The sequence below is a fragment of the Acipenser ruthenus genome, chromosome 26 (genome assembly GCF_902713425.1).
Source record: "Acipenser ruthenus chromosome 26, fAciRut3.2 maternal haplotype, whole genome shotgun sequence".
NCBI lineage: Eukaryota > Metazoa > Chordata > Actinopteri > Acipenseriformes > Acipenseridae > Acipenser > Acipenser ruthenus.
Window position 1 is genome coordinate 9,635,308 of NC_081214.1, and position 26,993 is coordinate 9,662,300.

General features: G+C 41.4%; 1 protein-coding gene across 3 annotated transcripts; it reads left to right on the forward strand.

The window, feature by feature from the left end:
* The first annotated feature begins 2,658 nt into the window (after nt 1–2,658).
* On the forward strand, nt 2,659–26,897 carry LOC117430317 (DNA ligase 3-like). 3 transcript variants are annotated; one of them, XM_059001299.1, is made up of 21 exons: nt 2,659–2,794; nt 4,163–4,728; nt 5,251–5,379; nt 6,423–6,617; nt 6,911–7,062; nt 7,999–8,165; nt 8,756–8,833; nt 9,037–9,205; nt 11,436–11,591; nt 13,476–13,607; nt 14,793–14,872; nt 15,178–15,265; nt 15,569–15,646; nt 17,078–17,201; nt 17,904–18,046; nt 18,753–18,827; nt 20,997–21,143; nt 24,121–24,259; nt 25,433–25,539; nt 25,907–25,993; nt 26,533–26,897. In XM_059001299.1, the coding sequence occupies exons 2-21, from the start codon at nt 4,194–4,196 to the stop codon at nt 26,767–26,769; spliced, it is 3,018 nt and encodes a 1,005-aa protein (XP_058857282.1). In that variant the 5' UTR covers nt 2,659–2,794; nt 4,163–4,193; the 3' UTR covers nt 26,770–26,897. The 3 variants fall into 3 exon arrangements, with proteins under 3 accessions (XP_058857282.1, XP_058857283.1, XP_058857285.1); XM_059001300.1 differs by having other exon boundaries at nt 26,536–26,897; XM_059001302.1 differs by lacking the exon at nt 20,997–21,143.
* The last annotated feature ends 96 nt before the right edge of the window (nt 26,898–26,993 follow it).

The window sequence follows — 26,993 nt, forward strand, 5'->3', positions numbered from 1 at the left end:
GACTCTTGTACTAGCCTACAGATGCCTTGACCAGACTGCACCTAGCTACCTCCAGACCCTCATCTCTCCCTAGACCCCCACTCGACCTCTCCGCTCCGCCTGCACTAGAAGACTGGCTCTACCTCCTCTACGCTCCCCTGCCTCCAGAGCCCGCTCCTTCTCCACCCTCGCTCCGCAGTGGTGGAATGACCTACCTACAGATGTCAGGACCGCCCAGTCCCTGACCACATTCCGGCGCCTCCTTAAGACTCACCTCTTCAGACAGCACCTGTAGAACTCCTCGGTTTTTCCCCTGGGACACTATCATCCTTCCTTAAATGCACTTTATTTGCTCTTATCTGCCCCCTATTTTACTGCATTTAATCCTGTACTTCAGAGTACTGTAATCTGCCAAGTGTTTAATCTGTAGTATTTTGTATTTAATCATATCTTGATGTAACTATCACTGTCACTGCTATCTGCTGTATTATTGAATTGTATTTTGTCACACTTAGTACTTGCTTGAACCAAAGTCATTGTATTTATCTTGCTCTTATTGTATTACTTGTACTGTAACACTTGAAATCTATTTGCTTACGATTGTAAGTCGCCCTGGATAAGGGCGTCTGCTAAGAAATAAATAATAACAATAATAAAATAAAGTAAAAAGGGAAAAAGGGAGCACATTTCTCAGTAGAAATGTCTTATGCTTCACACTTTACACTTGGAAAGGTTGTTACAGAGTAATCATGGTAGACAAACTGCTTTTTAAGCACCTAAAGAAAACAAAGACTTCCTGTTTTATAGTCTGTTTTTAAACTTTCTTATTCTATGTCAATTATTTAAATCATATGTCAAATTATTTCAGAAATATTAATTCAATCATGTTGTTATTTGTATAGTTATTATTTGTTATTATTTTGCTATTATTGTATTAAAACATTTTAATAAAAATAATTAAAACAGAAACAAGTAGCACATTGAGTCATGTGCTGTTATACAATGCTTGTAGAACTTTTAGTTAAATGAGCCTGTCTTTAATTCAGAACACAGAACCGTAACCTTGCAGTGTCCCAGGGGAGCAGTTCAGAGAGCAGGGACAGGGTTAGGGAGCTTGCAGTGTCTGAGGGGAGCAGTTCAGAGAGCAGGGACAGTTTCAGGGAGCTTGCAGTGTCCCAGGGGAGCAGTTCAGAGAGCAGGGACAGTCTCAGGGAGCTTGCAGTGTCCCAGGGGAGCAGTTCAGAGAGCAGGGGCTGTCTCAGGGAGCTTGCAGTGTCCCAGGGGAGCAGTTCAGAGAGCAGGGGCAGGCTCAGGGAGCTTGCAGTGTCCTAGGGAAGCAGTTCAGAGAGCAGGGGCAGTCTCAGGGAGCTTGCAGTGTCCCAGGGGAGCAGTTCAGAGAGCAGGGGCAGGCTCAGGGAGCTTGCAGTGTCCCAGGGGAGCAGTTCAGAGAGCAGGGGCAGGGCAGAGCAGGGGCAGGCTCAGGTGAGCTGAGCCTAAAAATAATTGGCCATTCCAAATTGGGAGAAAATAATAAAAATAATTGGCAACGACTAAATTAAAAAAAAAAAGAATATTGAGATAAATGAACAAAAGAAGGTTGAAAAGTAATATGGGATTGAAGACTGTGTTCTGAAAAGTAAATTAACCAGATTTTTCCAGTGTGCTCATTATGAACAATTACTGTTGCTTATTTTATTAATTGAAAGGATCTCAGAGTAGGCGTGCCTGGTCTGTTCTATAAGATCTGGGACGAAGGGATTTTACTATTCACTGTCAACTCAGGTAGCCACCAGGGTAGAATCAAATGCTGAGCCCTCTCTATAATACCAACATCATAGTCTAAACGTTACACATCGGGTGTATTTATTGCAAATCATAACAATCCATGGTGTTCTTTCTATTGTAATCTCACCAAACATGTTAAATAAAATGGCTGTGTAAATCAAGATACAATTGTGACAAACCTAAAAGCCTTATTTGTTTGATGGCATGACCCAGGTACAATAAATAAAAAAAGAAAGAAAAAGCAGAATATTAATTATTAAACACATAATTCATAAGATTGTTGATTTTATTTTTGAATGGTTTAACATAACTTTATAAATGACACTGCTGTTAACTTGCTGAACACACTGATACAATTTTGTTCTTTAATGAAAAAATGTGAATACAATAGTAAAACTGAGATGATTTACCAGTTCTACTGCAAATTGTCATTTAGAGACATCTCAAATTGCATTTCAAGATATCTTGAAATATTTAGAGATATCTGCAAATCATTTGCAGATATATTTTTTAATGAATTTGAGGTATCTGTAAAGAGAAAAAATGGTTTAAAGATATCTCTAAATGTATTTTAGATATCTTAAACGATTTTGAGATATCTTCTCCAAATGTATATGTAATGATTTCTGGAAATTATTTGATCTTAAAATATTTTGAGATATATATAAATTCATTTGAGATATTGCTAAATGATCATTTGGCTTGCCATGCATACACACAACGTGGATCTTGTACAACGAGTCAAAATTAAAAACACTCAGAATTTGTTAAGTAATACTTAGGAATTGACTCTTGTTTATTTCCCTTCGGCACACAAATAAATGTCACCTCTCGCCTTTAAGAGAATCGTAATAACATCATTTGCGCATGCGCCATACAGTACGTTGCAGGAAACAAAGGGACAAGCGTGGCTGGAATTTAAAGGGGAAATTGAACAGTAAAAATTATTGTTGTGACTGAAGAAAACACAGTGGTCGTTAAATGAATCCATCTTAATAGAAATAAACTGTTAAGAATCGGAGACCAAGAGGTGAGTAATGCCATATAGTTGATACAATTAAAGGAAAACGTTTAGGAAAAGGTATTTGGTGTTACATACAGACTGTATTACAGTCAGTGGAGAACGAATAGGGGGCAACAAGGTATGTACTGATCCTTGCATGTGGGCATTCAGCAGTACCGAGTTTTATTAAAATGTCAGAGGTCTCTGTTTACAATGAGTTTTAATGCATACCTTAATGTAAGTCTATTAGGGTACTGTACTGTATTATTTTTGACTTAGTAAATATATAACTGATTTTAACGCTGCATCAACCTTTAGTCTGTCTGTCTGAAGGTCTACGTACAAAACAGCGTCTAATGCAATGTAAATACATGCATATTAGAATGAAAGGAAACGAAGGCAGTTGATACAGAATGTACGGTATAGAGAAACTGTTTTATCTGGGATTATAAGTTTTAGGTCGACTGTTATTATCATGAATAATATTTTTGTAACATACTTTTTTCAACACCGTGTTGGATAATAAATATCTCATGTACCAGCTCGAAGTCGTTTGGGGTCTGTGCATTGTTTGTGTTTCCAGTGCAGTTTCTGTCTCGTTCTGCTGCTAAATTCGAGCGCCATCAGAATGTCGAGGTACACAGCAAGCCACCATTAAAGAACCATAATAACTATTAAAGATAATAACCATGAAGACTCTGCTATAATGGTGACGCTTTTTAACGCTCGTATTTGGGTTCTCTCCGTGATAGTTCTTTATCAAAACTGTGTTTGCAAACAAGCGACTCCTGTGCACGTTTCTACGTCGACAGCGACAGGCACGTCATGAACTAGTGAGCGTCTGACGCCCAATATGTGCGAGCACTTCGTTCAATTTTTTGTTCCTTATAACTTCTTGTAGATTTTAAACGAAAACAATACTACTTATTGTGATTTGGCTACGAGTCCAGGAGCTGCTCTACCCTTACGGAAAAGAATAACACATATTTACATATATTGAGAAATATAATGTAATATATTGATTAATGTATTTCAATATATTGAAGGTTACAAAATGTATTCTACAACATATACCAATATTATTCATTATATTGCACAATATTACTTGTTTTTTATTTGAATATGTTTGGTAAGTGGTTGGTAGTCCATACAAGTGCATGAAACAGCAACAAATAGACATTTAAGAGAAGTAAAAACCTCATGACTAAAATGACAACATATTATATGCCAATGTCAGATTACTAAATTAGCCCCCCCCCCCCCCTGGTCAAATAGCATAACAAAGGTAAGGAGACGATCAAATAAACAAACAAGATATTTCAATTTAAAGTGAGTTACTCATAAAAGACTGAATTGTTGAAAGTAGCATTTTTAAACACTTTTTGTATCTTGCAGGTGAAAAAGTCCATGCTGATGAACACGCTTCATGCTTAAACTTCACACTGACCTCCTTCGCTTGGTAACAAGAACTTTCCATGGCAAAGCTGGGGTTAACCTCGCCAGATACCGGCTCTCTGTTTATGAGCACAAGACCCCAGCAGCCAGGCAGTGTTTGGCATTCGGAGTCCCACTTTTTCCCTCTCGGGCCTTCGAACACAGGTCAAGCCTGAGGTTTTCCCAAACTCCATTCTCCCAGGGTTTCCATCTCTCTTGTGGGGTCTCCAGTGCAGACACCATGGCTGAACAGAGGTTCTGTGTGGAATATGCCAAGCGAGGCACAGCCGGCTGTAAGAAGTGCAAGGATAAGATTATGAAGGGACTGGTACGTATTGGTAAGGTGGTCCCCAATCCCTTCACTGAATCCGGGGGTGATATGAAGGAGTGGTACCACGTCAAGTGCATCTTTGAAAAGTTTGAGAAGGCTCGGGCTACCACCAAGAAAATCGAGGACATTACTGACCTGGAGGGCTGGGAAGAACTGCAGGATGAGGAGAAGGAGCTCATCAACAAACACATCTCGGGTGAGACATACTTTCAGATCGCTGAGACAAAGAAGTCTCAGATGTTTTGAAAGAGACGTGTGTTACAGCAAACATGTATTTTCATTTCAAAGCATGACATCTGGTAGTGCACTTGGGCTACAGAAAATTCTTGCTTGCCTTGTTTCCCCAAGAAATGTGTTACACTTGTACTTCCTAAGACATTTCACAGCAGAAGTGTTTTGGGATCAAAGCTTCTTACTGGCTGCAAAGCAAGCCAGTCATTAGGGAGAGCAGCTGGAAAGAAGGCCCTTAGGGGGGACAACTTCAGGTGAAATGACAATAAAGTTCAACACTAACTGAAAACATAGCTTGCAAACAGATTTATTTAACCAAGTGTTTTAAAATGAAAATGCACGTTTAATGTAATGTGCTTTTGTTCCAAAACTGCACATTTAAGAATTATAACAAATGAAATTGCTAACAGGACTTCTTGAATTGTTGTGTTAGTTACAACCACTTTAAATAATGTTAACATGTGTTTTCCTCCGTTTCCGTGAACAGACTTGGCTGCCAAGGCTGCTGCTAGCCCCAAGAAGAAGGTCCAGGCCAAGCTGAGCCCTGGTGGCCAGTTGACCTCCCCCTCCACCCAACTGACCAGCCCCTCTCCCCGCAAGTTCTCAGGATTCTCAGGTAGGCCTCCAGCATAAGAAACATTACGAACGAAGCTACACAGTGTGATACACTGTCCTTACGGATTGTGTCCCCTGTCGGTGAGATGAGATGATGTTAAAAGCTCTATAAACATGACTGCAGACGAGCCTGACTCTTTTGCACAGTAGTAAAACAGCAGGCTCACTAGTGGTGTACAAGGTCTCCAGTTCGTGCCCAGCTTCCACCTTGTTACATCAAGTTGGGTTTTAAAAGGATCCCAGTGATTCAACATCAACAAGACTAAGTGGCCCATTCCATACCCTCACCACTCTCTGTGTGAATAGGTGTCTACTTCCCTCTGTCCTAAATCTCCAGTTAATGGTGTTCATTTCTGTGCTGCGCCTAAAGTATTGGTTGGGGATAACTTTGTCAATGCTTTTTAGATTTCAAACAAGTCCCTCCTAAGTCTTCTTTGTTCCAGGCTAAACTGATTCAATTCCTTCAACATATCTTCATAGCTCAGTCTGGGGTTAGCTGGTTGCTCTTCGTTGGACTCTGTCCAGGACCACAATGTCTCTTTGGTACTGAGATGATCTGAACTGAACTCAGTACTCTAAGTGCAGTCTTACCAGGGCATGCCTTTTTAATTGCTTCTCCACTCTGTGTGGTTCCTGACAGAGATGACTATTACAACACCAAGGTCTTTCTCTTGGTGGGCCTGTATGTACAGATATACACTGAGGATACTCCAGGAACATTTATGAATATTCACTGAGTGTCCTCCAGGTATGTTCTTGGTGTTGTAACAGACTCATCACTGGCAGCAGCCACAGTTTTACATAACCAGTACATTGTATGGAACTCTACATTGAACAGCTGAATTCAGAGAAATGCTTCCTTGCACAGTCTCTGCATCTATTTAAAGAAGGCATTGAAGGGGCGTAAACCTCCGCTTATAAAATGTTTCTTTTTACACTTTTCTGAAATAAATTGGGGTTTCTCCACCATAGTAGTCAGTTTTGTAGGTACACATGCCTGTATGATTATGATATAACAAGAACATAATGCTTTGGCCTTCACAGCTACGAAGCCTGGGCCCTCAAGTCCGGCTCCTGCCACACAGGGCAGTAAGCTCTCTGCACAGTACTGTGACCCCACCCATAAGGACTGCCTGTTCAGAGAGTTCCGTAAGCTGTGTGCCATGGTGGCTGACAAGCCCAGTTACAACGTCAAGACCCAGATCATCCAGGACTTCCTGAGGAGGGGCTCGGCGGGAGGTGAGTGTGTGTGTGTGAGTGTGTGTTTGTGGACTCACAGGGTCAGTTGCATCATACCTGGAATTGCACCACATCTGTAATTGTTTAATTGAAGAAACAAAAACCGTTGTGGGTGCTGAGCCCTCGCTTAATATACCATACAATAACTTGTAAGATTACTGTTCAAAATCACACAACCCAAACTTCAAGCTGCATCGCATGATAACCATGGTACTGGGGATATTTTCCGTGGTACCACTGTGGCCGCCGCCACTATGTTACCATTGTCTCTTTTGTCTTTGTGCTTGTGGCAGATGGTTTCCATGGAGACCTGTTCCTGACAGTGAAGCTGCTGCTTCCTGGAGTAATCAAGAGTGTTTACAACCTGAACGACAAGCAGATTGTCAAGCTGTTCAGCAGAATCTTCAACTGTAACCAGGAAGAGATGGTCCGGGACCTTGAGCAGGTCTGTGTTTGTGTCATTCTCCATCTGTGTGTGTGTGTGTCTCTCTCATTCTGTGTGTGTGTGTGTGTGTGTGTGTGTGTGTATCTCTCTCGTTCGGTGTGTGCGTGTGTCTCTCTCTGTGGTGTCTCTCTCTCTCTCTCTCTCTCTGACTGTGAGTATCTCTTTGTCTGTGTGTGCCTCTCTCTCTTTTTCTGCGTCTGTGTGTGTCTCACTCTCTCTCTCTCTCTCTCTCTCTCTCTCTCTCTCTCTCTCTCTCTCTCTCTCTCTGACTGTGTGCGTCTCTTTCTCTAATTCAATTCAATATAATGTCATAACCCCAGCAATACATTTCTTCATATATAGTTATGCGGAAGAGATGCATTGTAATTTTAGTCCCTAAAAAAATATTTATTTAGTATATATTTTGTGTCAGTGTGGTTTGTGAAAAAAATATATACCTCTTGTTTACCACTGTGAATAAAGGATTCATCTCAATGGCTTTATAAAGTTATAAGTTTTATAAGTAACTTAATTTGACCTTTTTTATTTCTGTCTTCTAGTGTTTTCACCTGAGTTCAGGGTTCTAGCTGCCCGTGTAGATGCAGGTGACTAGGTTACATCAAGCAATCTTCAAGGAAATAGCTGCTCCATCTAGTGATCTGCCACTTTGAATCAAGTTTCCTTTTGTTTTGCTCACAATACATTGCTGTACACTAGATGGCACTGGTACTATTATAGAGGCTACATTACATATGCCAGCAGCAGGCAGCTAGAACCGAAGAGCAGCTCCTGAACTCCTCGGGGAAGCACCGTAACACAAATACAAAATAAAAAGCGCAGTGTTTGAGTGAGACCCAATCAGAATGATTGCATGATACAAAGGGGATGGTGAAATACACAACTTCCTCTTTACATAAGTACTACATTAAGATTTCTCTTCTCCCCTTGGTCTGACAGGGCGATGTCTCAGAGACGATTCGAATGTTTTTTGAAGGTAGCGCGTCTTTTCCTCCGCCGTCGAAGAGCTTGCTGACTATCCAGGAGGTGGACACGTTCCTGGAGCGACTGTCTCAACTCACGAAGGAAGACGAGCAGCAGAAAGAGCTGGAGGACATCTCCAGGAAGTGAGACCTTCAAACTCAGAAATGAGACATCCTGTAACGCCACTTGGTGTATCACATAGAACAAAGAAGAAAAATGACAGTGACATCTTTAAAATCTTAAAAGGAGTTGGCAAAGTTAACCCTAACGACTACTTTAAGCATAGCACAGAAACCAGGACCAGAGAAAATTAAGCGGTAGACTTATGGGAGCGGGAAAGAGATCCTTCTTCTTTACACAGAGAGTTGTGAGAGAATAGAATAGGTTAGCTAGCCATGCTGTTGAGAGAATCACTTGGATGCTTTGAGACCCAACTTGAGATTAATCAGCTAATAGGAATGAGACAAGCTCAGATGGGCTGAATGGCCTCCTCTCGTTTGTAAATTTTCTTATTTTAATATGTGGGTTTTTTTTGTTTTCAGTGTTTGTTTTTGAGTAGTGTAGAAAATACCACAATGTATTACTTTTTAACATATTTATCACTGAAACATCATTATTTTTTATATCTTTCATTGTTAAGTTTGTGCAATATACAATTTAATTTGTTTTCTTGTTTCTAGGCATTTTGAAATGCATTATCGCTGACATCTCTATATTGTTTGACTTGTTCCAGGTGCACAGCCAATGATCTGAAATGCATAATCCGACTCATTAAGCACGATTTGAAAATGAACTCTGGAGCCAAACATGTGTAAGTACCTTAGATCTTATTACAAAATATCAATATGAACGGAGTCCCTGAGTGGCTCACCTGGTAAAGGCAGGTCTACGTGGGGCGCTGGGGAGTCATACGCAGGGCGGCGCTGGTTCCTCACCTGTGTATAACCACGGCGTTTGAGGGGTTAGGAAGGAGTCTAAACCGGTCTAGCAGTGTCTGTTCTCTCCCCCCCACAGTCTGGATGCAGTGGACCCCAATGCATATGATGCCTTCAAGGCCTCGCGGAACCTAGGAGACGTGATAGACAGAGTCCTGAGGAACCAGCATGAAGCTGCGAGCAGCTCTGGGCCCAGGAAGATTCTGAGTGTGGAGGCCTCACTCATGAGCCCTGTTCAGCCCATGCTGGTGAGAAAAACATAAGAACATTTACGAACGAGAGGAGGCTATTTGGCCCATCTAAGCCGGTTCTTAGTAGCTGATTGATCTCAGAACTTTGTCAAGTTAGTCTTAAAGGATCCCACTGATCCTGCCTCAACAACATGACTGTATCACATTCCATACCCTCACCACTTTGTGTGAAGAAGTGGCTCCTTCTCTCTGTCCTAAGTGTATCGCCACTTCATTTCCAGGGGGTGGTTCTAAAAGATGGGTGATGGTTCTAGATAGTTTAGGGTAAGTGGGCTATTCTTTACTCACATACCAGATGCCAAGTTAGTGGTTCTTTATTTTGCTTGTAAACTTTAAACTTTACACAAGTTTTTTGGGCGTGGCCGACACATTTTTAGCCACCCAGGAAATCCAAAAGGATTTAGGCCACATACAGAACTGGGCAGAAATGGGTGGCATAGAACTAGAACAGGTACACTAATAGTCATTGCTGTCAGCAACCAGACTATGAGGGGAAGCAATCAAATAAGCAAACTGAATCATTGGGTATATAGTTAAGTGCAGAGTACAAATCAAAGGAAGCTGTGATGAGGTTTGAGCACTGTCTTAAATTCTGGTTCCCACAATACAAAAAGAACCTCTCGAAGAGAATCTAGCAAAGAACAACCAGGGATTAAAGGAAATAGCTTTGAAAATAGGAACCGATTCCTAGCTTACCAAGTTACTCAGTTTAAACTCTGCACAGAAACCAGGACCAGAGGACACTCCTTTACACAGGATGCTGAATCATTGGCATCCTTTAAGGCCTGGCTTGACAGAGTTTTATCAGCTACTAGGAACAAACCTTTTTGAACTATAGCACCTAAACTGTGGAACTCAATTGTAAAATGTATTAGGCCCTGTTGCAGGGCCAGGTTCGCTCACTGGCTTCTCGGACCCCTGCAGGGCACTGCAGTGGAGAGACGGGGCCGGCCAGGTGGTTGAGCAGGGAGGCTGAACGGGAATTCCTGATTGGCTGGGGGGCGGGTCTTGTCAATTGTCGGGCCTTTTAAAATAAACCGTGAAACACACACCTGTGTTGTTTGTCCACCCAGAGGGAGAGAAATCGTCTGCGAAGCCACACGGCCAGCTGTGCTCTGACACGGTGAACTGACAAAGCAGGAAGAGTCCCGTGAGGTCCAATGTCTTCAGAGTCACTGTGTTAAACGGGCGACTGAAACTTGATTAGATTAGGTTTAGTTTAGAGGATTTTAATATTATACTGTAGTTATTATTATTATTATTATTATTATTATTATTATTATTATTATTATTATTATTATTATTATTATTATGTGTTTATTTAGCGAATGCCTTTATCCAAGCCAACTTAGAGTCACTTACAACAACGTCTCACCCGAAAGACAGAGCACAAGGAGGTTAAGTGACTTAATGGAAAAAAGTCTCCAAGACTCTCAACTAAATTGTGGGGACCCCAATGAAGTACAAAGTAGGTTTACCAGACAGTGAAAAACCGGGACATTTTTTGTCTTCAATTCATTGATGCCGTAGCAACTCTGAAGCGCTTAAATAACTGTATATAATAACACAATCATAATTTGAAAGTTAAACATCAGGTGTATTTATTGCAGATCATGAATTATTAAACAAGTAATCCATAAGATTTTTATTTTATTTTATTTTTGAATAATATACTGTATATATATATATATTACTGTTCTGTCAACTTGCTGAGCACACTGCTACAGTTTTGTACAATAACAATTTTACTGTTCCTGCCTGGGACACAAAAGTAAGGCAGAAAACTGGGACAATACCACCTTTCCCAGGACACCTGGTAACCCAGTACAAAGGCTTAATATTATGGTACGCAAATTCTTTTTTTTTTCTGTATTTGTTAAAACACTAAAAGCCACAAACAGAACGTTTTTTCTGTCTAAAAGAACAAAGAACAAAAAGGCACAGCCATAGAATCCAGTTTCAGTAAAACACGCAACCACGTTAAAGGAGCGCAACTCAGTATAGTGTTCAGTGTACTTGATCCAAGACGTGGAGCACTGCGTGTGTTATACATATATATATATATATATATATATATATATATATATATATATATATATATATATATATATATATATATATATATTATTGCAGTTTGAGGTGTCTCAACACACAGTAAGAGCTTTAAAAGTTTGAAATTCTTTGTTGTTCAGTTTTGTTTAGAAGCCCTGTTCTTGCTGTCTGACAGGCCGAGGCATGCAAGTCGATCGAGTACGCCATGAAGAAGTGTCCCAACGGGATGTACTCCGAGATCAAGTACGACGGAGAGCGCGTGCAGGTGCACAAGAACGGAGATCACTTCAGCTACTTCAGCCGCAGCCTGAAACCTGTGCTGCCACACAAAGTGAGAACCAGCCTCCTTCTCCTCAGAGCATTCCTGTTGTTAACTGCAGTGATGCTGTGTACTAGGGAGGGATGCAGGTCACTTATGATAGGAGTGATGCTGTGTACTAGGGAGGGATGCAGGTCACTTATGATAGGAGTGATGCTGTGTACTAGGGAGGGGTGCAGGTCGCTTATGATAGGAGTGATGCTGTGTATTAGGGAGGGGTGCAGGTCACAGGTTTGGTTTTTGATGGCTACTCACTTTCCGGCAGAACCAAAATGAAAGTTTAAAACCGAAAAAATACAGACATGTTGTTTTTAAATTGACAAATAAGCTCAAGACAGTGTTATTGAATCACTAAAATGAATGCATTATACAGTAAAACAATGTTGGTAGAATAAAATAATGTATTAAGAGACATTTTCACTTTTTTATGGATTATTTTCTGGTACGCACATTGTTGCTGGGGTCGGTTGGAAGTATAACTGCAGCTCATGATGGTTTTTTAAATCGAAATGTCTTGATCAAGATGTTGGCTTCAAAGCAACTGAAGTGATTGGCAGTATTTTAAAATAGTTCTAATTTAAAATGTCATAGGTTTAGGTCAGAAGAAAACAAAGCTAGAACTCAGGCCTTGCCGCCAGCCATCAAAAAACACACGATAATATTGTAATTGTATTTAACTGTATTCAGCTGTTTGCTGTCTCATGCATTACTGCCCAAAACCAACTTGAGACATCATTGTGTGGTGATATATTCTGACCCATACATTATTCTATTTTTATTAATGTTCTAAAATGGCATTTAAATGTTACTCGCATATTCCGTCCATCTTTAAACCACACGCTTCAATTACTTTGTTTCAGATCAAACAGCTGAATACAGTTAAATACAATTACGATATTGACATTGCTAGTTTGCTACTAGCATACACTTTAACCCTTTCAGTCCTTATGTTAGCCCCGTATGTTAACATGTGCCATGGGAAATCACGTTGGAACCTCTCGCAGGATTCCTAGGTCCCACTCTGAGGTAGTGTAGAAATATATGTCAAAACCATTTTTTTTGTCCAGTTCTCATGTATACTCAATGAAAGAGTTCCTTTTTGAATTGTATAACTTAATTTTGACAAACGTAATTCAGTACTGAAAGGGTTAAACACGTATTAGAAAGGTTGTACAAAGAAGCTAATAGGTTAGGCTGTGACTGTTGTTTAAGCTGTGTGAACTGATTGTTTTATGTCTGTAGATATTAGGGTTACAGAGCCCCCCTGCAGTGTTTACTAGAAACACAGTGCTTTGTATTTGCTGTATCCTGTGTTGTCTGTGTGGCAGCAGTATAGTGTTCAGCATAACCCTGGTTGTTTTGATATTTGTATTCACACATCACAGGTACATCAACTAGATAAATATTTTTTTCAATTTTTACTGGGGAATGATCATTAAGATAATTTTTCTTTCAAACATCGCAGTGTATGTTATTATTTTAAAACATGATATCTGGTACTGCATTAAAGAAAGTTCTCAGTTTCTTTGACAGTCTCAGTTACGCTTGTCCTTCCTGGGTCATTTCACCTTGGCAGTGTCTTTTGGGTGATATTGCTATGAAGCCATCGAAGGGTACAGTTTCACCCACCAAGTGACTAAGTAAGTGCAACACTGACTGAAAGCAAGGCTTGCAAACAGATTTCTTTAAGTAAGTGTACTACCGGATATCATGCTTTAAAATGAAAATATGTTTAATATAAAGTGTGCTTTATGTAGCTAATGCAAGTGCAAAACAGGTAAGTAATTGTTTTGTTTTGTTAGCTGCAATTACTTTGAGGGATCCTAGTGAAACAGCATGTGCTCCATGGCTAGGTGACCCATCCAGCCCCTCACCACTGTCCTGCTTGTTTTCCAGGTGGCTCACTTTAAGGAGTTCATTCCCCAGGCCTTCCCCGGGGGGAACAGCATAATCCTGGATGCGGAGGTGCTGCTTATCGACACCAGTACCAGTAAACCACTGCCATTTGGGAGCCTGGGGGTGCATAAGGTGAGGTCCTCCACACGCTCAGAAGAACATGAATTGAGATGGGAGTCCTCACTGGGCAGTGCACTCAGAAGAACATGAATTGAGATGGGAGTTCTCACTGGGCAATGCGCTCAGAAGAACATGAATTGAGATGGGAGTTCACTGGGCAATGCGCTCAGAAGAACATGAATTGAGATGGGAGTTCACTGGGCAGTGCGCTCAGAAGAACATGAATTGAGATGGGAGTTCTCACTGGGCAATGCGCTCAGAAGAACATGAATTGAGATGGGAGTTCTCACTGGGCAATGCGCTCAGAAGAACATGAATTGAGATGGGAGTTCTCACTGGGCAATGCGCTCAGAAGAACATGAATTGAGATGGGAGTTCTCACTGGGCAATGCGCTCAGAAGAACATGAATTGAGATGGGAGTTCACTGGGCAATGCGCTCAGAAGAACATGAATTGAGATGGGAGTTCTCACTGGGCAATGCGCTCAGAAGAACATGAATTGAGATGGGAGGTCACTGGACAAAAAATTTAAGTACGAGTCATTGAACTGCTGAATTGCTGGACATTCCTTTAGACGAGTCAGGTCTTAGTGAAGTGTTACTAGAAAATCAAACAGAAATAGATTTTATATCAGACGGATGAATCAGGTATGAGTGGTTTGCATATTAGGTTCTGACAAGCTATTAGATCATTTTATATTAATTGAAACTGCAAGAAGACTTATTATCGGTGATTGGTAAATGCTAAGCAACGTTATGTGTTTCGCAATTAACATGTTTACTAGGTTTCTTACTTTTTTAATGAATACCTGCTGGCTTAAACTTTGTTAAGTAGATTGCTTGAAAAGTATCTGCACAATACTATATAATAATAAAAATCAAGTGTACGATAGTTCACATCCTCAAAACAGGTATTTTACACCACAAGGCAATTTGTGCAGGCACATTCAAAGGATCCTTCTAATCACACAGTAAACATTGAGAATGTATAGGATTATAGCTAATGCCGTTCCATAACCCGTGTACAATCACAGTTTGGTGAAGGTTTGGTGCTGAATCAAGACAGACGGATGAACTAAATCAGCGCAAAAGGGCCACCATTTATTGAGTACGAACCCCAGCTAGTAACAAACAACATGAGATGTAAATGTGATTAAATACCCATCTATTTAATCGGCCCAATGTCGTCTTCTTTCAGAAAGCAGCCTTTCAAGATGCTAAGGTCTGCCTGTTTGTGTTCGACTGCATCTTCTTCAACGGAGTGAGTCTAATGGACAGGTAATGCTTAAATAAACCATGTTGTACTGCCCCCTTAACCTTTTTAATGATGTTTGCCATCATTCTGAGTGTGTCTTATTGGTTACTTAAAAACCGTACAGGAGCTGCTGTTCAGCTCTCATGGCCTGCCATAGGTATATGAAACTACATCTAGATAAGTGCTGTTCTGTAGATCGGCGCCATCTAGTGATCTGCTGTTTGACTACAGCAGTCAGTTTGTATAGTACCCAGAAGATCGCTTAGATACAGAGACTATTGTTATATGGGTAAGATATTCTCTATTCTCATCTACTGTTCTTCCCAAGGCCTCTGCATGAACGAAAGAAGTTTCTTCATGAAAACATGGTGGAGATCCCAAACCGGATTCTCTTCTCTGAAATGAAGCATGTTACTGTAAGTGAAATACACCCAACTACACAAACCCATCACAAAATGAGCCATTGGTTTGTGTTGCAAAATAATCATTCATCTATACAAGAGAAGCAGTATTATTCATCTTTTTTAGCAGAAGTTAATAAAATGCGTTTTACAGCAAAAAATTCTCCCTTCCCAGTTAAACTACATGGAGTTTATTTTATAACCCCCAGAATGAATTTATGAATGAATCCAGGACAGGTATGACAGTAGAGGGGATCACAGAGAAGGTGATTGAGTGATTATGAAGTGATAATGTTGATGGTTGTCACTCTGTTTCAGAGGGCCGCTGATCTTGCTGACATGATCACACGAGTGATCCGAGAAGGCTTGGAGGGGCTGGTGCTGAAGGATGTCAAGGTGAGAGACCAGTACTGCCATTCAGGTTGAATGGTTTTCGGTGTTTGATAGAGAACATCCAGATTATCCTATGTATCGTTTGTCAAGTCAAAAATGGATATATTTCTTACTGCCTACAGGAAGTGTGCCAAGCAACAGAAAGTTATACCGAGTCCATTTTGGATCATTTTTATTTTGGCTTAAATAAAAAGTTTATCATTGTTAGTTATGATATTTTTATCTTGAGGTTAATGTTTTTGATGTTGCAAACATTTTAAATGGAAAACATAATTATGCTGAGATGGGAAGTAAATGGTAACATGATAAACATTTACATCCAGACTATTCTGGATTATTTATAATAACTTTGCAGAATAGAAAGCTGTTTCCAAAGAGATTCACAGTTCCATTTTTATTCAGATTATTCTGCCTTTTATTGCAACTGTGGTACCATTCAGTCGAACGAATATTGTAAAGGGAACTTGAGCTGAAACCTTCAGACACAAGAGGTACAGTTTTAAAAAAGTTTGAAACTGTGCTTTAATACATCTACAATACAAGTCAAGAGTACTGCTTAAAGAATTTTCTACGAGTCTGAAATATTCAGACTCGTAGAAATATTCAATCTTAACTTTACATATTCAATGTTAACTTTACATATTCTTGTTTAGGAAATTTTCAGTCATCACATCCTAGTGCCTTTTTTTAAGTCAGAAGTTTAAAGCACCCCTGTGGCCCCAATCGAGCTCTCAGAATCAGAATCATGTCTGATCTCCAAGTACATATGGTACACCAGAGTGTAAGCAATGGCCTCTTCCCCTGCAACACAGTGCCCTTTATTGAGGTATTACTAGAGTGTTGCAGGGGGACCAGGTTAATGGTTACACTCTGGTGTACCAGCTGTACTTGCCCTTATAAAAGCTTACCACAGTAAAATAATAGCAAAATGTAATAAAACATAGTGAAAGCATGGTAAAGCGTAGGTAAGCATTGTAAAGAGTAACGAGGTATGGGAAAGTGTATTAACAACATGACAAAGGTAAACTATGGTAAATGCACAGTATAACCATGGGAAATATAATCAAATGTTTGAACAAACACTAATGTGACTATCAAAAAGATATCATGCAAAGGAAACCAGTGGAAAAATTGCATCTGAAACAACACGCATACAACACGCATCACTGACGAGATTTTATTATACAATCACAATTGCCTTTTACAACTTTCCCATAGTAAAAGTATAGCAGTGTAATCATGGTAAAGCCAAGAGATGCTAACTAAATGCATAGTATAACCACAGGGAAAGGCAAGGGAAACTACTAAATTACTGTTCAAATTTCCCAGGGTAAAAACAAGCATGAAACCCTCATGTTCATCTCAGCACGATGGATCTACTCCAAGCACAGCAGCTTTATTGTTTTCCTGTATTTATTATGTGGTTTGTTGCAGGGTCTCTATGAACCTGGGAAGAGACACTGGCTGAAGGTGAAGAAGGACTACCTGAATGAAGGCGCCATGGCAGATACTGCTGACCTGGTGGTATTGGGGGCCTTCTATGGGACTGGATCCAAGGGTGAGTGGAAACTGGGCAGGGCTGGGGAAGCAGCTTCACACGCTCTGGAGGTGAGCTGGTTATGGTGTAGGAGGGCTGGTCGTGGTGGAGGTGGGCTGGTCATGGTGGGGGAGGGCTGGTTATGGAGGAGGGCTGGTTGTGGTGGAGGAGGGCTGGTCATGGTGGTGAGTTGGTCGTGGTGGAGGTGGGCAGGTCGTGGTGGAGGTGGGCAGGTCGTGGTGGGGGAGGGCTGGTCGTGGTGGAGGTGGGCTGGTCGTGGTGGAGCAGGGCTGGTCGGAGGTGGGCTAGTCGTGGTGGGGGAGGGCTGGTTATGGAGGTGGGCTGGTCGTGGTGGAGGAGGGCTGGTCGTGGTGGAGGTGGGCTGGTCGTGCTGGGGGAGGGCCTTTTTAAAATCAATTCACAATTCCAGTTCTTTCGAAGGAATTGGAATTATTTTAGAGATGTAATAAATATTGTAATTGTTCAACTGCTTTTAGTTGAATCTAATTTAATTGACTAACAGTGACTTCAATTTAAGTAATCTGTTGCCACCATAAAATGCTAATTTGAACAGAATACAGCTAATTTCAGTTTTGATCAGTGATGTGTTGGAATTTATTAAAAGGGGACTGGAACTGGAAATTGTTTTTAAATTGGAATTGAAATATGCGGGTTCTGGATTCTGTTTCGTTTTGTAAGTGTTTTTGTTCCTCTGTGTTTCAGGCGGGATGATGTCAGTTTTCTTGATGGGTTGCTATGATCCTGCATCCCAAATGTGGTGCACGGTGACCAAGTGTGCGGGCGGGCACGACGATGCCACCCTCGCACGACTGCAGAGCGAGCTGGACATGGTGAAGATCAGCAAGGTACACACAAGTACCAGGGCTGTGTTTTCTGAGCAATTCCCATTAAGGATCTTTTTGAAGAAGAGTTTAATCCGAGATTAGTCTGAGATTAAGAAGAGTTTAATCAGAGATTGCATCTTGCCTAGGACTGCAATCCCACAATTCACTGCAGTGATCACAAAATTATTTTATAACAAAAGCATAAAAGGTAGACAAATAATCGCTTATAAACTATTAGTGGTTTTAGTTTGATCACAGCAGGTTCTATATTAAGTGACAGTCAGGTTGCTATTGATTGGTGCTCAATAATTGTGGGCAAACGAGGGAATGCTTTGTTTTGAGTAATTCATGTTTTATTCCATTAATGTACCTCTAAGAATACACTGAAAAGTCAAAGTCCCCTTCTTCATTTAATGATTTAAACATCAACAGTGTTTAAATGTACCACCATTTAGATCAATTGAATAGACCATGGTATGTTTCACAATAATTGATGGGCAACATTGTACGATCTTAGATCAAATGATCACTAAAGATGGACTTCTTGAGACCTAAAATTAATTTAATCAGTTTAATTATGTTCTAAGCAGCATGCAACATTAGATATCACCATTCCAAATATTGATACTGCATGTACCAATACAAGAAATGCAACCTCATTGGATGAAATGTCTACTTGAGATTTACTTGCCTTCTTTTATTAAAGTGCGTCCTTTTGAAATTACAGGAACCAAGTAAAATCCCCGGCTGGTTAAAAATCAACAAAAACTACTACCCAGATTTCGTAGCTCGTGATCCCAAGGTAAGTCTTCAAGAGGGGGTGGGGGGGATCCCTGAGGTGTCCCCTGGTAAAAGCACACCTGTGTGGTGTGCAGGGTGTCATACAGTCAGGGGAGCGCAGGTCTGCGTCCTGGCTGTGTGGTGTGCAGGGTGTCATACAGTCAGGGGAGTGCAGGTTCACGTCCTGGCTGTGTGGTGTGCAGGGTGAGTCATTCAGTCGGGAGCGCAGGTTCACGTCCTGACTGTGGTGTGCAGGGCGAGTCATACAGTCAGGGGAGCGCAGGTCTGCGTCCTGGCTGTGTGGTGTGCAGAGTGAGTCATACAGTCAGGGGAGCGCAGGTTCATGTCCTGGCTGTGTGGTGTGCAGGGTGAGTCATACAGTCGGGAGTGCAGGTTCATGTCCTGGCTGTGTGGTGTGCAGGGTGAGTCATACAGTCGGGAGTGCAGGTTCATGTCCTGGCTGTGTGGTGTGCAGGGCGGGTCATACAGTCGGGAGTGCAGATTCATGTCCTGGCTGTGTGGTGTGCAGGGTGTCATAGTCAGGGGAGTGCAGGTTCATGTCCTGGCTGTGTGGTGTGCAGGGTGAGTCATACAGTCAGTGGAGCGCAGGTTCATGTCCTGGCTGTGTGGTGTGCAGGGTGAGTCATACAGTCAGGGGAGCGCAGGTTCATGTCCTGGCTGTGTGGTGTGCAGGGTGAGTCATACAGTCGGGAGTGCAGGTTCATGTCCTGGCTGTGTGGTGTGCAGGGCGAGTCATACAGTCGGGAGTACAGATTCATGTCCTGGCTGTGTGGTGTGCAGGGTGTCATAGTCAGGGGAGTGCAGGTTCATGTCCTGGCTGTGTGGTGTGCAGGTTGAGTCATACAGTCGGGAGTGCAGGTTCATGTCCTGGCTGTGTGGTGTGCAGGGTGTCATACAGTCAGGGGAGTGCAGGTTCATGTCCTGGCTGTGTGGTGTGCAGGGTGTCATACAGTCAGGGGAGTGCAGGTTCATGTCCTGGCTGTGTGGTGTGCAGGGTGTCATACAGTCAGGGGAGTGCAGGTTTGCGCCCTGGCTGTGTGAAGTCAGCGTTCATACAGCTACAGCGGACCCTACCGGCCAGGCGCTTAGTGAGCTCAGGCAGACACTTACAGACCTTTGTCCTCCAGAGCTAACTGGCTGACATTTGCTCTCGAGCTCCTGGGTGTAGAAGAGGAAGCTGGCTTGGTCTTGGGATCGGAGGATTGTATTTTCTAAAAAACAGAAGTATGTATGCCATACTTCAGCAACCAAACCCTGATTAAAGGACCTCAACTTCTGATAGCTGACTGTGTGAAAAGTAAGAGATACAGACAAGGTCAACTACCAGGGTAATGTCTGGTTTAGTTTACTGTGATAAAAAAAAAAAAATATATATATATATATATATATATATATATATATATATATATATATATATATATATATATATATATATATATAATATGCAGGTTAGTTTTGTCATGGTTTGCTTTCTTTCCATTTTTAAAACTAGTTCAACCAATGAAACTGTAAATGATGAGAGAGGCATCGCTTCTTGAATAATGTCAGAAATGTACAATTCTAAAAAACAAGCCATCGGTTCGATTTACTATGTTAGGTGGTGGCATTTTGTTATGTATGGTGTTAAGACATCCCATTCCCTCAAAACCACTTTTCAATTATGGCAATCAGGAGTTTACTTTCAAAACCAACACCACACAGAAGCAAGAGTCCAACTGATTTCAAACAACATCCTATCCATTACAATTGTTGCTTTCCTTTAGAAATACAAACTTTTTTTTTTTTTTAATTCCATGACAAACGCTTTGACATTTAAAAAGACATCTTTGAATTAGAGTTTTTAGTATTTCTTAATTCAGTGCTATTAAGTATTTGTGTTTTCAGTATCTAAATGCTGCTTTTGGTTTGTTTTACTTTTTCATTGCAGCCCTAGATTGTGTTCATTGTGTTGCTTCTATTTGAATTTGGCACACCTGTTGGTTAATTTATGGGGGGAAAAAACACAGCAAAAAAAAAAAAACACAAATCAAGACAAAAAGCTGAAATATGCCTAGCAACATGACAGAACTCCAGGAGCCTAGAGCATTATTTAGCAAAATATTAAATTGCAGACGACCTTTAAACAAGTAAACCTCTCTTGCTCCCCCCCATTCCCCCCCCCCACACACAGAAAGCTGCGGTATGGGAGATCACTGGCGCAGAGTTCTCCAAGGCAGAAGCTCACACCGCTGACGGCATCTCCATCCGATTCCCACGATGCACCCGTATCCGTGACGACAAAGACTGGCAGAGCGCAACCAACCTGCCGCAGCTCAGGGTAAGAGGACAGTAAATAAAACACTAAGAAACTGACCGCTAACACTCATTAGTGCTGAATTTAGAAATACTAAAAGAAACTTCAGTTCCATGACAAATGTCTTTTTCGATGTCTTCAAATATTGGAATGGTTTGGATTCACTATATATCTAGTTTTGGAGTGTGGACTCCACCCTGGATTTCATTGTGTCTCTTAATGAAGACAGTGAAAAAGGTCTAGTCAAAATGTGTGTTATTGAATTTAATAACAGTTTAAAAATGTGTTTGTAATTGGCCAGTACTTCTGTCCCTGCAGATGCTTTAGGAGAATAGCAGTCTCAGGCTCATCCCAGCAAAAGACCCTCAAGTTTATCAAACTAAATTACAACAAAATCCTTAAACCAGTGTGCCCTATCAGTTTACATAATGCACAGAAATATTGTAACCCTAACAGAAAGCCTCACCTCCAGGATGGCACAGCAGTGGCTAAACTGCGTCTTCTTATCTGCAGTGACAGTGATTTTAATCATGAGCACGGCTTGCGATCTGTTTAATTAAATATAAAAAACAAATATAAAAACAGCAAATTACACAATTTTTGAATTTTAATGTAACTTTTCATTACGTACCTAGATTTTGCTTCTTTTTTTTTATATATATATAAATTTAGTCGTTGCCAATTATTTTTATTATTTTCTCCCAATTTGGAATAGACAATTATTTTATTATGCTCAACTCGCCTCTACCACCCCTGCTCTTGACTCGGGAGGGCGAAGACGAACAAACACTGTCCTCCGAAGCGTGTGCCGTCAGCCGACCACTTTTTTTCACACTGCGGACTCACCATGCAGCCACCCAAGAGCTACAGCGTCGGAGGACAACGCAGCTCTCGGGCAGCTTACAGGCAAGCCCGCAGGCGCCCGGCCAGACTACAGGGGTCGCTGGTGAGCCGAGGACACCCTGGCCGACCTAACCCTCCCTCCCCCCGGGCGACGCTCGGCCAATTGAGCGCCGCCCCCTGGGAGCTGCCATCCGCGGTCGGCAAATCATTGTGTGTGTATATATATATATATATAGAGTACTGTGCAAAAGTTTTAGGCAGGTGTGAAAAAATGCTGTAAAGTAAGAATGCTTTCAAAAATAGAGTGGTTAGTAGTTTATATTTATCAATTAACAAAATGCAAAGTGAGTGAACAGAAGAAAAATCTACATCAAATCAATATTTGGTGTGACCACCCTTTGCCTTCAAAACAGCATCAATTCTTCTAGGTACACTTGCACACAGTTTTTGAAGGAACAAGGCAGGTAGGTTGGCCCAAACATCTTGGAGAACTAACCACAGTTCTTCTGTGGATTTAGGCAGCCTCAGTTGCATCTTTCTCTTCATGTAATCCCAGACAGACTCGATGATGTTGAGACCAGGGCTCTGTGGGGGCCATACCATCACTTCCAGGACTCCTTGTTCTTCTTTACGCTGAAGATAGTTCTTAATGACTTTCGCTGTATGTTTGGGGTCGTTGTCATGCTGCAGAATAAATTTGGGGCCAATCAGATGCCTCCCTGATGGTATTGCATGATGGATAAGTATCTGCCTGCACTTCTCAGCATTGAGGAGACCATTAATTCTGACCAAATCCCCAACTCCATTTGCAGAAATGCAGCCCCAAACTTGCAAGGAACCTCCACCATGCTTCACTGTTGCCTGCAGACACTCATTCGTGTACCGCTCTCCAGCCCTTCGGCGAACAAACTGCCTTCTGCTACAGCCAAATATTTCAAATTTTGACTCATCAGTCCAGAGCACCTGCTGCCAATTTTCTGCACCCCAGTTCCTGTGTTTTCGTGCATAGTTGAGTCGCTTGGCCTTGTTTCCACGTCGGAGGTATGGCTTTTTGGCAGCAAGTCTTCCATGAAGGCCACTTCTGACCAGACTTCTCCGGACAGTAGATGGGTGTACCAGGGTCCCTGCCAATTCTGAGCTGATGGCACTGCTGGACATCTTCCGATTGCGAAGGGAAGTAAGCATGATGTGTCTTTCATCTGCTGCAGTAAGTTTCCTTGGCCGACCACTGCCTCTACGGTCCTCAACGTTGCCCGTTTCTTTGTGCTTCTTCAAAAGAGCTTGGACAGCACATCTGGAAACCCCTGTCTGCCTTGAAATTTCTGCCTGGGAGAGACCTTGCTGATGCAGTATAACTACCTTGTGTCTTGTTGCTGTGCTCAGTCTTGCCATGGTCTATGACTTTTGACAGTAAACTGTCTTCAGCAACCTCACCTTGTTAGCTGAGTTTGGCTGTTCCTCACCCAGTTTTATTCCTCCTACACGCTGTTTCTGTTTCAGTCAATGATTGTGTTTCAACCTACATATTGAATTGATGATCATTAGCACCTGTTTGGTATAATTGTTTAATCAAATCCCTGACTTTGTGCAAGTGTACCTAGAAGAATTGATGCTGTTTTGAAGGCAAAGGGTGGTCACACCAAATATGGATTTGATTTAGATTTTTCTTCTGTTCACTCACTTTGCATTTAGTTAATTGATAAATATAATCTATTAACATGTCTATTTTTGAAAGCATTCTTACTTTACAGCACTTTTTCACACCTGCCTAAAACTTTTGCACAGTACTGTATATATAATGTTTTTTTTATTTTATTTTTTAATGTCTGGTGCTGTTTGTGAACATGCTATTTTATAACATGTTGCTGTTTGTGCTCTGTATTTGTAAACTGCATACTAAAATGTAATTTATATGTTCCTCACTTACTCCGTTTCCATTCAAATAGCTGAATGCAATTACAATATTGACATTGCAAGTTTGCTACTAGTATACACTTTAAACACAAACACATGACTGTTTTTTGTTGGGTTGACGTTCCTGGTAGTAAATGCTGCTCTACGGTGCAATTAGTGGACTGTTCCATCAGTGGTTGCAGTTCCAGTGGGTTCCTGTCGGGACTGCTGCTTGTGCTTACTCTCACTGTACTCTCACCTCTAGGAGTTGTTCCGCTTATCGAAGGAGACGTCTGATTTCGAGGTGACCGCGGGCCCTTCGAAGAGCTCCTCAGGGGGGGAGAGTGTGAGCAGCACCCCTCCCTCCACCTCCACTGCCAGCTCCAGCAAGCTCACCGCTGCAAGTAAGTCAAACCATCCACAGTGTAGAATCTTGAAAAAGTTCCCTTTTTTTTGAAGACTGTCCAGCTTTATTCTTTCCATTTCAACTTTTGAAGTGCATCTGGTATACATTTGCTAACAAATAACCAGTCCCCTGCAGCACTCTGCCCCCAGTGGATGCAAGAAATAACACATTTTGATCTTTCTGATGTATTTCTTAAATCCAGTAGGGGGCAGATTTTGTCATAGTCATGTTTGAGAGATTTATTGAATGGTGCTTTTATACCAAAATGTGATGACTGAAGCAGACAATTATATACAAAGTAATTATAAACAATGAGAATACATCAGTTAATATAACATGTACAGTTGCCACTGCTTAGAACGGGCGCATTTGTGTAACGATAGACGGTATAAACTCCCACACAATAATCTGACATTCAAAAGTTTCAGTTTCGTTGTATTTTTGTCAGCACTCTCCTCCTTAACTACAGAAAACCCAGGTTTTTTGAAGCAATGTTGCATTGTTTGCTGACCGACAGAGTTCCAGGCATGCTTTAGCAAGCGCAGAGCATCTAACGGAGACATTTTATTTACACACTGAATTTTCGTGCTGATGCGCATCGCTTTTCTTTTTCCAGCCTGCTTGCTGTTGCAGTCAGTGCTGTTTTTTCAAACTGTAAACCCAACACTGCCTACATAAATTAAATAGCCATGGTACAGTACAGGGGTAATTGCTCAGTATCGAGGTGCAGACAGCTGATTGATTTGATCTGTTAAGCTTTTGCTGTAATAAAGTGCCGCCTTTTTTATTGAAATCTATGTGAATGGCAAGGTAACAAGGTGAAAACAGCTGATTGGTGGATTAGTAAGAGCGATTACTACAGTATAAGCAGTGTGTTTGTTATTTAAATCTCTGTGAATGGTACATAACGAGATCCAAACAGCTGAGTTTGCCTGAAATATACGGCGTGCTTAACAAGGTATAAACGATGCCTTTGTTATTGAAATCAATGGGAATGGCAAATGCTATTTGTCCGATATAAACGGCTGCCTGAAATAACCCTGGACGATGTAAGTGGTGGATACGGTATAGCAAACCACCAAATGTATTTCATTTGCTTTTATACTTGAACGTTACATTCTGTTAGCAGTTTGAAATGAACAGGCTCATATTTTACTATGTAATTCTTCAGGCAGCAAAAGCACCCCGAGAGCGCCCCCTCCTGTTAAGATTGAGAACCCTTCAGCTGGGAAAGCTGTCAAGAGGAAACAGCCTGCAGAAGAAAAGCACACAAAGAAGGTAGGCCTGCCACGTCTCCTGCCCAACCCGCCACAAACCCAGCCATGTCTCCTGCCAAACCAGCCACAAACCCAGCCACGTCTCCTGCCAAACCAGCCACAAACCCAGCCACGTCTCCTGCCAAATCGGGGATCCAAATCAAAATAACAATAGACATCTGAAATTATTTCAGACATTTTAATAGAAAACGTATCAGTGGCAGCATAGTTTGAACTACTGACACGCAGCTCCGGCCTGAATTTCAGCAGCACACCACATCTTTAGAATTTAATAATAACAATGTACTAAAACATTCTGTAATTTGGCTTTATGATTTAATATATAATTTATATAATTGTTGAATAAGGGTTTTCTTGATATTTTTCAGTTGAAAAAATCAGAAACCTTGCAAAGCAATGGGCAAAGCAAAGTGAAAGCCGAGTCGTCTCGGCCCATAGCACCCACTCAGGAGAAGGTAAGTGCTGCTTTGTGCAACTACTGTCTAATCTCATAAGAACATAATAACATTTCCGAACAAGAGGAAGACATGCGGTCCGTCAGTGTTCGTCCGGTCCCTTGTATCCGAGTGATCTCAAAACTGCAAGTCTGGTCTTAAAGGATACCCCCCCAGCCCCAGCCTAATTCTTCTTTGTTTTTGGCTAAATCAGTTAATTTCCTTCAAACTGTCTTTGTAGCTTGTTCCTTTGGTGTTAGTCTGGTTGCTCTTCATTGAGTCTCTAGGGCCACAATGTCTCTTTGGTTCTGTGGTGAGCAGAATTGGACACAGTACTCTAAGTGCAGTCTCACCAGTGCATTATACAACCTCATAATATATTTACAGCCCTCATGTTCAGCCTATATTTTTTTTTTCTGCAGGCTCTATACTGGACACAAATACAGTAACACCATCATTGTGGAGACAGAGCCCCCACTAATAAAACTAATCAAATAATTTCAAATCGCTCTCTGGTTCCAGTGATGGAAACATTACTGATCTGCTTGTTTCTATTTCAGCAGACTCTGCTTGATATATTCACTGGGGTAAAGCTGTACCTTCCAGACTCGGTTCAGGATTTCGGAAAGCTACGCCGTTATTTTGTCACCTACAATGGAGACCTGGTGCCTGAATACGATGTAGCCATGGCAACACACAGTGTGGGGGAGCTGGGCGAGGCTTCAGAGGCGAAGCATGTCACCACACACTGGATCTGGGAGTGTATCAGACGGCGCAGGGTCGTGCCACCTTGCTAAGGCTGCAGCTTCCCCCCTCAATACTGTGCAGGATATGTGTAGTACTGGGACCTGGAGCAGTGAATCACAACTTTAAGAACTATTGTCAAAGAAATTAAACCGGGAATATTGCTCATCTATTATTTGAACTTTGTCATGGAGAGATTTATTATAGAAAGAGTGTTTTTCCAAATCTATGACTTATGAAGTAAAATAAAAGAACATTTTGAAGTGCTAAAATGAAA